A 12,471-nucleotide genomic window follows, 5' to 3' on the forward strand; every position below is an offset into this window, starting at 1 on the left:
CTTTACAAACTTTGAAAACAAATAGATGTAACACTTAATTTTGGTCCAAAATATAAATCTAAATTAAGTGCAAGGTGTAGCAGACAAGAGCAATAGGACCTTCTCTTCAGTTTACACACTAAAATTCCTATAATAGTATTGACCTTTCTGAGTGCAACGTATATATGTGAATACAAGTTTGCAGCAGTCGCCGGGGAGCAGCAGCTCTTTCTGTCTGGGGAGTCCAAGCCACAAACAGGAGGGGAAGAATGCCGTGATATTGTTGACAAGCACTGTAGCCTACGTGCAACTAATGATAGGATCTTGTCCGTATGGAGGATGAGAGTGCACATAGTCTTTGGAGAAAGTTCTCTAGTTTTTTCAAGCTAAACTCCAAAGCAAGTATTACAGACTCTCCAAGTAGGGAGCTATCAGTATGGAGTGTACATATTCTTATATTTGAAGTCCCAACACTGTAAAACTCTTAACTTTCACAGTTTAAGTTCAGTAAGAGCAATCATAGAATCATAGACTATCAGGGTTGGAAGGGACCTCAGGGGCCATCTAGTCAACCCCCTGCTCAAAGCAGGACCAGTTCCCATCTAAATCATCCCAGCCAGGGCTTTGTCAAGCCTTACCTTAAAAACCTCTAAGGAGATTCCACCACCTCCTTAGATAACCCATTCCAGTGCTTCACCACCCTCCTAGTGAAATAGATTTTCCTAATATCCAACCTAAACCTCCCCCACTGCAACTTGAGACCATTACTCCTTGTTCTGTCATCTGATACCACTGAGAACAGTCTAAATCCATCCTCTTTGGAACCCCCTTTCAGGTAGTTGAAAGCAGCTATCAATTCCCCCCTCATTCTTCTCTTCTGCAACCTAAATAATCCCAGTTCCGTCAGCCTCTTCTCATAAGTCATGTGCTCCAGCCCCTTAATCATGTTTGTTGCCTTCTGCTGGACTCTTTCCAATTTCTCCATGTCCTCCTTGTAGTGTGTGACCTAAAACTGGATATAGTACTTCAGATGAGGCTTCACCAATGTCGAATAGAGGGGAATGATCACGTCCCTTGATCTGCTGGCAATGCCCCTACTTATACAGCCCGCAATGCCATTAGCCTTCTTGGGAACAAGGGCACACTGTCGACTCATATCCAGCTTCTCATCCACTGTAACCCCTAGGTCCTTTTCTGCAGAACTGCTGCCTAGCCATTCAGTAGTCTGTAACAGTGAGTGGGATTCTTCCGTCCTAAGTGCAGGACTGGGCACTTGTCATTGTTGAAGCTTATCAGGTTACTTTTGGCCCAATCCTCTAATTTGTCTAGGTCCCTCTGTATCCTGTCCCTATCCTGCAGTGTACCTAGCACTCCTCCCAGTTTAGTGTCATCTGCAGAATGGCTTCTGTATGCTTCTTTGACATGTATATATGTTGAACTACAAAAGTGAGTGGGGAAAAATGGCACAAAAATGTAGATTATGCCATAAGAAGAATAGAGAATGTTTTGGGAGAAAAAATTAAAACAACTTTGTGTTGTAGTCATGATTTTTGCAAATGACAAGGCATGTTAGGGTGTATCTACAATGCAGTGAGGCATCCATGGCTGGCCCGTGCCAGCTGACTCAGGCTCTTGGCAGAAGGGTGCTGGAACAATTTTTGTAGTTGGGATGCTGATAGCCCTTGAACCAAACTGTAAACCCTGTATATAATAGAAACCACTTCAAGACAGGGTAGCACCTCCAGGTATACATCCAGCCAAAGATGGCAACCCTAGCTCTTGGGGCTCGGGCTAAGGGGCTGTTTAATTGTACTTTAGATGTTTTGGCTTGCGCTTTAGGCTGAGACCCAAGAATCTCCCACTCTCAGGGTCCTAGAACGTAGGCTCCAGTGTGAGCCCCAGTGTCTGTACTGCAGTTAAACAGCCCCTTAGCCTGAGCCCCTCAAGCCCAAGTCAGCTAGCACGGGCCAGCTACAGGTTTTTAAGTACAGTGTAGACATACCGATGATGTAATACCTCAGTGTCAGCACTGATTCAAGTATTTTGTGCTGAGATTCAAGTGCACTACTATAGAAACAAGCTTCTCTGTGATAAAAATTTAGGGTCAGCTTTTAAACAGGGTCAAACTGCCCTAGCCTATGTGAAAAAGTAGTCGTCCATAGAATGTACTCCATATAGAAATTGGACTTTTGTCCATATAGAAATTGTGAAGGATGTGTCTTGGTTTGTATTTTCTTTTTTAAATTTTGTATTAAAATCAATGCCAGACACATCTCTCTTTCAGTGTTAATACATTTTCCTATATCCAGTGGGTAATGCTGAAATTTCCTATATTGTTTTAGGTCTTCTAGGATAATATATATTACAGTGTATTGCTTTCTGCAGCAAAGAATCTCTGTCTGCAGTATTTTGCTAAATATTGAACTTTACATTGATTGCTGCTTGTGTACATACAGCCTGATTTCATGTTTGGAAAGCAGAAAATGTTTAGTTTCCAAAGGTATGAGCTAATGCAACCTCTGTTCCACTGACCTCTTTTGTCACTTGTGCTGTAGAACCAACACATTGTTGGAGAAGGTTGCTGGTGCAGTTGACCAATCAGCATTCTACAGTGCCCTTTGGGGTAGTCTTCTTACCAGTCCTGCGGTTCGGTTACCTGGAATCACATACGTCCTTTCCCATCTAAACAGGAAGCTTTCAATGGAAGATCAGCTCTATATAATTGGCAGTGACATTGAGTTAATGGTAATATGTTACTTCTTTAGTGTAAGGCTTATTTACATAACTATACAGCTTCCAGAGGTTTTCTGATGTCTTCTCAGTCTTTGTAAATAATCTTTACAGAAATAAATACACCTCTACCCTGATATAACGCCACCCAATGTAACACAAATTCGGATATAACACGGTAAAGCAGCACCCTGAGGGGGCGGGGCTGCGTGCTCTGGCAGATCAAATCAAGTTCAATGTAATGTGGTTTCACCTATAATGTGGTAAGATTTTTTGGCTCCCGAGGACAGCGTTATATCGAGGTAGAGGTGTATATACATTTTGTTTATTTTTAGTACCAGTTAGACTGATACAGTATGCATGTTAGATGAAATTTCATAAATTAGATTTTAAAAATTGCTTAGTGTTTTTAAATTGTACTGAAGATTCATTACACTTTTCAATATAAGTAGCAAAATTTCATGTTGTTTTTTGAAAAATATGAGGTGAATTACTTTGCTGATTAAACTAAATCAAGCCATGCGTTTATTAAGCAAAGCTTAAATGCTTTCTGTGGTTAGTAGAAATTGTGCAAATTATATCTTTCTTCCATGTTTTCGTAATTTCGGTTTTTTATGCGTCTGTGTTGTTTACGTTATCTCTAATTTTGAACTAGGTTATTTTGATTTCTGAAATCTTCAGTATATTTAATAAGAGGACTGTTACAGATACGTGTTTTTAAGGGGTGTATGTATGTATTCTTTGAAATATAATAAATTATGCTACTTTAATTACAAGTCTGTTTTTAATGGCAATGTTATTTCAGGTGGAAGCGGTAAGCACATCAGTGCAAGATTCCAGTGTGTTAGTACAAAGGAGCACATTAGACCTTATACTCTTCTGCTTTCCATTCCATATGAGTCAGGTAAAATTTTAATATAAAATAAAGAAATATATATCCATATACTCCTTCATGTATAGATTGTTTTTCAGTCAAGTTCTGATATTAAGTCAATCTTTATTAATGGTTTTTTCCAAAATCAGAATAAATAGTCCTCTATAAGAGAACCTCTCTCAAGTGACTTGTGTGTTGGCATACAATGATCTCTGTCTTAGGCTCATGGTGTTTAATATGTTGACATTTTACTGTATACAAACTGAATATAAGAGAAAACATTTATTATTTATAGAAACTTTTTTTAATGTTAGAGATGGGATCTGCTCTGTTAGAAATTCCCTGATACAATTTCTAATTGAGTAGAAAACAAGTTATGTACTCATTTGTGAGTTTTCAGGTCCTCAGTATTGGAGAACTAAAAATGAATAGACAGACATTCTTCTCATTACCAATTCCTTAGGAACTTTTTGCCTTCTAGATCACTTGAACAACTGCAGCCCAGTTTGGTAGTGACTGAAATTTAGCACTTACTGGCAGTTAACCACTGTCTGTTGTAAAATGATTTTGTGGCCGCAATCTCTTTCCTAAAGGACAGTTGCCTTGTTTTGTTTTTAAATAAAAATACCTTCCTGTTGGCTCCTGATGACCTCTTTAAGGGAAATAAGTGATTGATTGAGCATGCCTGGAGATAGAACTATTTCCTCACTCCTCATGGTGGTCCTTCCACTTCAGAGTTTAGATGGCACCGCAGCTGAGTAAAAGTTTTTAGATGAATAGATTTGTTTTTAGAAATATGCATTTTTTTCATGCTCTAAAACTATTTGCAAATTTGGGTCTAAATTTGGAAAAAATAGAAAAATTTGAGAACTATTTGTTTTGACTTTTCATTTCAAAATGGTGTTTCAAATTATAATGGGGCCAATTTTTAAAATAAAGTATCCCCAAAAAGGGTAAAAAAACCTCCTCTTGAAAACAGCCAAATCAAAATGAAAAAAATTAAAAAAAATAATTTTGAGTTGACCGAAACAATTTGATCAACTTGAAACAAATTGAAAAAGCAAAACACTTGATTTTGAATTGACCTGAAACATTTTGTTTGATTGGAACCCAAATTTTATTTGTCAGAGCTATCCATGTAGTACCTTTCTTGCTCTTTATAAATATATCAGAGGAATAAATATTAGGGAAGGAGAGGAATTATTTAAGCTTAGTACCAATGTGGACACAAGAACAAATGGATATAAACTGGACACAAGGAAGTTTAGACTTGAAATTAGACGAAGGTCTCTAACCATCAGAGGAGTGAAGTTCTGGACCAGCTTTCCAAGGGGAGTAGTGGGAGGAAAAGACATATCTGACTTTAAGACTAAGCTTGATAAGTTTATGGAGGGGATGGTATGATGAGAGAGCCTAATTTTGGCAATTAATGTGGCAATTGATCTTTGATTATCAGCAGGTAAGTATGCCCAGTGGTCTGTGGTGGGATGTTAGATGGGATGGGATGGGATCTGAGTTACTACAGAGAATTCCTTCTTGGGTGCTGGCTGGTGAGTCTTGCCCACATGCTCAGGGTTTAACTGATTGCCATATTTGGGGTCAAGAAGGAATTTTCTTCCGGGGCAGATTGGCAGAGGACCTGGAGGTTTTTCGCCTTCCTCTGCAGCATGGGGCACGGGTCACTTGCTGGAGGATTCTCTGCAGCTTGAGGTCTTCAAACCACATTTTGAGGACTTCAGTAATTCAGACATAGGTTAGGGGTTCGTTATTGAAGTGGATGGGTAAGATTCTGTGGCCTGCATTGTGCAGGAGGTCAGACTAGATGATCATGATGGTCCCTTCTGACCTTAAAGTCTATGAGTCTATGAGCACTAAAATTCACATAAGCTAGGGCTTATTAAAATTCACATAAGCTAGGGCTTATTAAACCTTATTAAACACTAATCATCGAGGAGAAAATTATTTAAGACTGTATCCACTGGGGATTTTTTATTGCATTTTAATCAGTTTGCTTCAGTGACTTCCACCTGATAAGCAAAGTGAAATATATTGTAGTACGGTGATGGACTGTTAATAGAGGCAGCAATTTTCTACTATGGTTGCAGTGTCATGCAGCATTTTAATAGGTGGCAGTTCCAAATAGTAATCTCATTTTTTGATTTCCTAAGACTCAGAACTTTGTGCTACTTCACAGCTATGAATTCAGAGGTCTCAGAAAATTAAATAATTTTTATCCAATGAATACTTATCCATTAGCCAGCTACAGATGTCACTTTCTATGGTTAAACTACAATAATATACCTAATTTCTTCAGGCAACGCGCCCAGACATGATCAGAATTTTGTCAGCAGCCCTTCATGTAGTACTACGCAGAGATATGTCTCTCAACCGAAGGCTTTATGCATGGCTCCTAGGTAAGTTTGTACTGCATTTGATAATTAACTGTTTAATGGCAGAGAAAGGAATGTACTTGGTAAAAATAATACCAGGTACTGGTAATGGTGAAATCTTACGTATATGACTTGATAAATAAAAATCAGTCTTGATTAAGGTCATGCTATATTTATGAGTTTAGCACAGTTGCCACCAATGTATTAGACTATGCAAAGAAAGACCCCTGAAAAAGTTGTGTGTAGCAGATTTTGATTTTATCAAAAGTGACATAAGAAAATGATTACCTTTTTGTCAGCACAGCCATGTGAAAAAGTCCATGACAACAATGTTTCTTGCTAGATATAAATTATTTATATATTTTCTTATAGTGTAGGACCCATAGGCTCTAATCAGGAATGGGACTCGTGCTGGGAGCTGTACATGTTAAAAGACGGTCCCTACCCCAGAGATCTAACAGTCTAAATTAAGACAAGACGTAAGTCAGTGTAACTTACATTTGAAGCAGGAAGGGGTAAGGAGAATAAGGGGAACAATGATACGTTGAAATATATTTAAAAGTAAAATTTTATATTAACTCCTTGATTCCACAAACACTGATATATGTGCTTAACTTTAGGTATGTAAATGTATACAGTACTGTGGTCTAAATTAGTATTTCTTAGCCTATTTTGGGCAGCTGCCATGTAGCTAAAAATGTCTCCATTGGTGAAAATAGTGGTACATTATGGATGCTTAGCGTCACATTGTGTAACAGTTTTCATCTTGCTATAATGCCAGTTGATCAGAAAAAGGAATAATGAAGAACTGTGGAAAATGTCAGTTCTAATGACTTTAAAAAATCTTTGAAAATCAAACTAATATTTACTCATGATAGAAATTGGTTTATCTTCTGACTGTTTTTTAAAATACTGCTGATTAAACTCATGTCATGTTCTGACAGATGGGTTCATTCAGCAGGAGGATCAAAAATTCCAACTTTTGTTAAACACTTTATTTTCATATCTATTTCACAGTTCAAAGCCTCTTTTATGAGCTACTTCTTGTCTTTTTAAGAAAGACAGGGAGACACATTTATATATGGAGATCATTTCTCTAATTTTTCCAAGTAAAAGGAAATTGCATTTAATAAATTTAAAAAACAAGCAAACAAATTAAGGTTAAATCTAAGTAACGATTCCTTTTTTCTGTAAAACAGAACTTGAAACTTCTACAGAGAATGTTGAGAACAACATTTGATGCATCTTTGGGTATGTCTACACTACAGAATTAGGTCAATTTTATAGAAGCCGATTTTTAGAAATCGATTGTATACAGTCAGTTGCCTATGTCCACACTAAACGCATTAAGTCGGCAGAGTGTGTCCTCAACACCGTAGCTAGCATTGACTTATGGAGCCGTGCACTGTGGGTAGCAATCCCACAGTTCCTGCGGTCTCTGCCACCCATTGGAATTCTGGGTTAAGCTCCCAGTGTCTGATGGGCAAAAACATTGTCACAAATGGTTTTGGGTACGTGTCGTCAGTCGCCTTTCCCTCCGTGAAAGCAATGGCAGACAATCATTTCACGTCTTTTTTCCTGGGTTACCTGTGCAGACGCCATACCACGACAAGCATGGAGCCCACTCAGCTCACAGTCACCGCTGCTGTTGTGGGCAAGTCTGCTGTGGGGGCTGTTGTGTTCCAAGTAGCCAGTGCAATCATTGGCATTCTGTTATCAAGGGTAGTGACTCTGGGAAATGTGAGAGCCTTTTTAGATTTTAGATGCATCATATTCCTGTCCTTTGTCGCTGGTAAAGAAGTCTTGTAGCTGTACGCTCCAGTCCGGTTGGCGCTGTAACACCCCTTATCACTTCTGGACCTGTTACATGTGTCATTCACAAGACTCTTGCTCTTTTGCCTTGGCTGACATACCTTTCCCTACCCGGACTTCCAGGCATTCGAAACAGAAGCACCTGCAGCAGCTGGCATTGCTACACAGCAGCAGCTCCTTGCCTTCGCAGCAGACGGTGCAGTAGGACTGCTAACCGTCGTCATCTACTGCTTCCTCTGCAACGCTGTTCTCCTGCTTCCCAGCGACCAGCTCGGGGGATCCGTACTGGTCCTCCTGGGTGCTGCTGGCAGCAGACGGTGCAGTAGGACTGGTAACCGTCCTCGTTGTACATGTAGCTTGGCCGGGGGTTCTGGGGACGTCTTCCCTGCCCAGCTCCTAGCAACCTCCATCATTGTATGGCTCAATCACTTCCCCTGCAACTCTGCTCTCCTGCTCCCCAGTGACGAGCTCGGGGGATCCGTTCATGAAGCCTGGACAGTAGTAAAGAGCAGTTCAGCTATAGGCTGAGCAAGTGCAGTATGATGGTAGAATGTGCCTTCGGACGTTTAAAAGCTTGGTGGCGCTGTTGGTCAGACGTCAGCGCAAATAACATTCCCGTTGTTATTGCTGTTTGCTGTGTGCTCCATAATATCTGTGAGAGTACAGGGGAGATGTTTATAGTGGGGTGAGAGGTTGAGGCAAATCGCCTAGCACCCAGTTTTCAGCAGCTAGACACCAGGGTGATTAGAAGAGCACAGCAAGGCACGCTGCGCATCAGAGAGGCTTTGAAAACCAGTTTCATGACTGCCCAGGCTTTGGTGTGACAGTTGGGTGTCTTTCTCCTTGATGCAAACCCGTCCCCTTTGTTGATTTTAATTCCCTGTAAGCCAACCACCCTCCCCCCTTTGAAATAAAGTAACTATTATTTTGAAGCTAGGCATTCTTTCTATAGTGATTTAAAAAAAAAAAGAGAGAGAACGGATAAGGTAGCCCGGGTAGGATGGGGGAGGAGGGAAGGACAAGGCCTCATTGCTTATTGTAGTCACACTAAAAATCAAACTGTTTGAATGACAGCCTTCTGTTGCTTGGGCCATTCTCTGGAGTGGAGTGGCTTGGTGCCCGGAGCCTCCCCTCCCTGCTGCGTTCTTGGGCATCTGGGTGAGGAGGCTATGGAACATGGAGGAGGAGGGTAGGCGGTTATACAGTGGATGCAGCGGGGGTCTGTGCTCTTGTTGGCTTTCCTGGAGCTCCAGCAGACACTTCATCATGTCCGTTTGCTCCCCCATTAGCCTCAGCATCGCATCCTGCCTCTGCTCTATGCGCTCACTTAATTCTTTCCTGGCCTCTGCCACTGAATGCCTCCATGCATTAAGCTGTGCCCTATCAGTGTGGGAGAGCTGCATGAGCTTGAAAAACATGTCATTGCGAGTGCGTTTTTTTTGCCTTCTAGTCTGCAATAACCTCAGGGACAAAGATGAAAAGGGGAGCGTAGAAACATTCTACGCTCTACGATACTGGGGGGACTGCATGGTCACCTGTGCTGTTGAGTTCGTCACACTGATCAAACAGGAAATGAAATTCAAAAGTTCATGGGGCTTTTCCTGTGTATCTGACTAGTGCATTGGAGTTGAAAGTGCTGTCCAGAGCAGTCACAATGGAGTACTCTAGGATAGCTCCTGGAGGCCAATACTGTCGATTTGCGTCCGCACTACCCCAAACTCGACCCAGCAAGGTCTATTTTAGCGCTACTCCCCCCGCTGGGGAGGAGTACAGAAGTCGATTTTAAGAGCCCGTTAGGTTGACAGAACAGGATTGGTTGTGGGGATGCATTCATTTTTAAATCAGCCTAATGCTGCTACATTTGGCCTAACCCTGTAGAGGCCTTTCTCTAACTCATGGTGTGACTTCACACTATTTTCTTAAAATAATTGATGGCAGATTCCACAGCTATTCCATGGGTGCAATTTCCACAGACGTCAATGTGATTTCAGTAAATAGAGTGGCTGCATAGTTCAGCATGTACAAGTGTTGCAGAATTAGCACACAATGAGTAGGCATAGCCTATATTCTGTACAATTATATAACCTCTGTTTTCCATTTAATTGATATGTATAGTTTTTATTAATCATTTTTTTCTTTGAGTTAATTGATGTTGTGTTGCTCTATATTACTAATGAAGATTCCACTGTAAATATTAAAACCCTCTTCTTTTAACTAAGTGGTGAGGCTCTTTTAGGCCTAAGTTTTCATAGTATAGTACTTACATATCTGTTTTTAGCTATTTCTCATCATTCTTCTATCATAATGCACAGTTTTATGAAAACTAAATAGAAACAAAAATCTTACTAAACATTTTTAAGTCTGCGTTAGCTCTCAATAGATGTCCTTAATACTAATTTATTTTTAGTTGAAACTAAATGACATCCTTTCTACTTTTTCTTCTTGTAGCAGGGTGCTGGTGAAAGGCATCTAATTAGCCCCTGCTCAGCCAGCCCCAATCAGGGGAAATAGATTGGGGCTGGGGAGAAGTCTGGTGCCTGGCTGTTAGGACTGGCTGCACCTGTGGGCCTGAGGATTCAAGGGCTATAAAGGCTGGTTGGCAGCCAAAAGAAGGGGGAATGGCCAGGGGAAGGTCAGTCTCCAGGCTGAGGGCAGACTCTGTGTGGAAGAGGAGACAGTAAGGCCTGCTCTGTATATAGTGTATCACTGGTAGTGGGAGAACATGTGTAAATAAAGTCATGGGTGCTGCAGAAGAAGAAGTAAAGCCTCTCTGTGCTTTACTGGGGCAGCCAGTGGGCCCCAGGAAGAGGGGCGGGCAGAGGACCTGTTACACTTCTGTTTTCATCATTCTTGAGCAGAAAATATGAAAACCACTTCTGAAGAAATTTTGTTCTTTTCAGCAGCTTGTGTTTTATTTTTATTTTTTTTTAAAAAGCTCATCAGGAAAATGTTGAATTTCCGTAAGAAAAGATTAAATTTTCAGAGAGGAAACTAAATATTTCATTCACATAATTTTTCAGTGATCAAGTTGCTTTCCTTAGCATATTAATCTTTTTGTAAATGATTTACTAGTTAACTGTGATATTCCTTTTACGTGTATAAATAATTTAGAATAACAACATTAGGACAGTAGCTTCATTGGCTTTGGTCTCTGTGGTCCTCTGATGTTTAAAATCTGCTATACAGCGTTCAATAGTGTTAACTACGGTTCTTTGTAATTGTTGTTTCTGCTGCTACAGTACATTGACTTTGAAGATGCATATTGTAGAACATACTGTATTTTTTGACATCTACATTTTTCTTGTAAAAAGTAATGTAACTATCTATCTAGCAGTCAGGGCTGGCTCCAGGCACCAGCGCAGCAAGCAGGTGCTTGGGGCTGCCAATGGAAAGGGGCAGCACATCCGGCTCTTCAGCAGCAATTCGGCAGTGAGTCCCTCAGTCCCTCTTGGAGGGAAGGACCTGCCATCAAATTTCTGCCGAACAGTGAAGTGACGGCGGTAGAGCCAATTGCAGCTTTTTGTTTGTTTGTTTTCACCGCTTGGGGTGGCAGAAACGCTGGAGCCGGCCCTGCTAGCAGTGTGTTCAATGAAAACTAAAAGTCCAGAGTATACTCGCAGAGCAGTCAGCTTAATACTTTGTTCCATTTAATTAGCTTCTTTTATTAAACTACGTAAAATGGTCTTTCTCTTGCCGACATTACTTGGACTACAAATTGGTAAGTTAACAGTGCAAGTTGATCCACTGTTTTAAAAAATTGACGAAGAAAACATAAGAAGATAAATATTAATTTGTCATGTCTTTTGTTTGCTTGAAGGTTTTGATAATAATGGTGCTATTGTAGGACCTAGAAGCACAAGACAGAACAATCCTGAGGAACATGCCACTTACTATTTCAATACCTTTTCTAAGGAAATGTTGGTCCAGGTATCAGTAATATGTTGGGTTTTTTTACATTACTCATTATGAAACTATTCTTTGCATCAGTATAAATCCTTATAAACAAACCTTATTGTAAAAATATTCTTTCTGTTAAGAGTTGTCTTGACAAAAATTGCGGTTTCCTCGTCCACTAATTGGCCATCTCAATATATTCATGTAATTTCTGTCTTTTTATGAGGAAATTTTAGGTGGTCTGCCTTTTTGTAATATATCCTTGTTGGTAAAAGAAATAATTATTCTAGAACTCTTAGATTTCAGTAAAAAGCTTAGTGTGAAACATTGGCTAGCACTCTCTTCTTTAAAACAATAATATTATATGGAAGTATTTTAATCCCATCTCTCCTCTACTGCTTCCTCTCTGTTAGCCAGAGTAGCAGTTATGGAAGATACTTGATTGACAGCATGGCAGACTGAAGTCTGCTTATCCACAGAACAGATTTGGAGAGGCCCCTTTCCCACTTGTACAGATGACAAAAATGTCCCTCCCTGTCTCAGCGGTGGGGGAGAGGGAGTTTGGTTAGACTAGCAGGGAATGACCAGTCCCCACAAGTGGAGAAAGGAGAGCCCTTCCTCTGGTCTCTGGTACATGCAGGACTATGCTAGGGACAGGGAGGCTTTTCTGCTACCTATTGGCTAGCTGACTGGAGGCTAATGGTGGAGACAGTTGGCCTCAGAACCCTCCCGCCTCCATTTAAAGCCTTCCTGGGCATCTGGAGGCAGACTTGCCTCGATAAATTCCTCACC

General features: G+C 40.5%; 1 protein-coding gene across 6 annotated transcripts in view; it reads left to right on the forward strand.

Moving 5' to 3' along the window:
* LOC115648353 (protein dopey-1) overlaps positions 1-12,471 on the forward strand; it is an 89,273-nt gene that overhangs the window by 9,346 nt on the left and 67,456 nt on the right. For 3 of the 6 annotated variants that reach the window (XM_030555817.1, XM_030555820.1, XM_030555819.1), the window contains exons 6-9: positions 2,535-2,724; positions 3,515-3,613; positions 5,898-5,997; positions 11,603-11,712. In XM_030555817.1, coding sequence (XP_030411677.1) covers positions 2,535-2,724; positions 3,515-3,613; positions 5,898-5,997; positions 11,603-11,712 — 499 coding nt within the window. Of the gene's footprint in view, positions 1-2,534; positions 2,725-3,514; positions 3,614-5,897; positions 5,998-7,172; positions 7,225-11,602; positions 11,713-12,471 lie in introns of those variants that run through there. The other 3 variants (XM_030555818.1, XM_030555823.1, XM_030555821.1) reach the window with 2 other exon arrangements.

Source organism: Gopherus evgoodei, chromosome 3 (assembly GCF_007399415.2).
Source record: "Gopherus evgoodei ecotype Sinaloan lineage chromosome 3, rGopEvg1_v1.p, whole genome shotgun sequence".
Lineage (NCBI taxonomy): Eukaryota > Metazoa > Chordata > Testudines > Testudinidae > Gopherus > Gopherus evgoodei.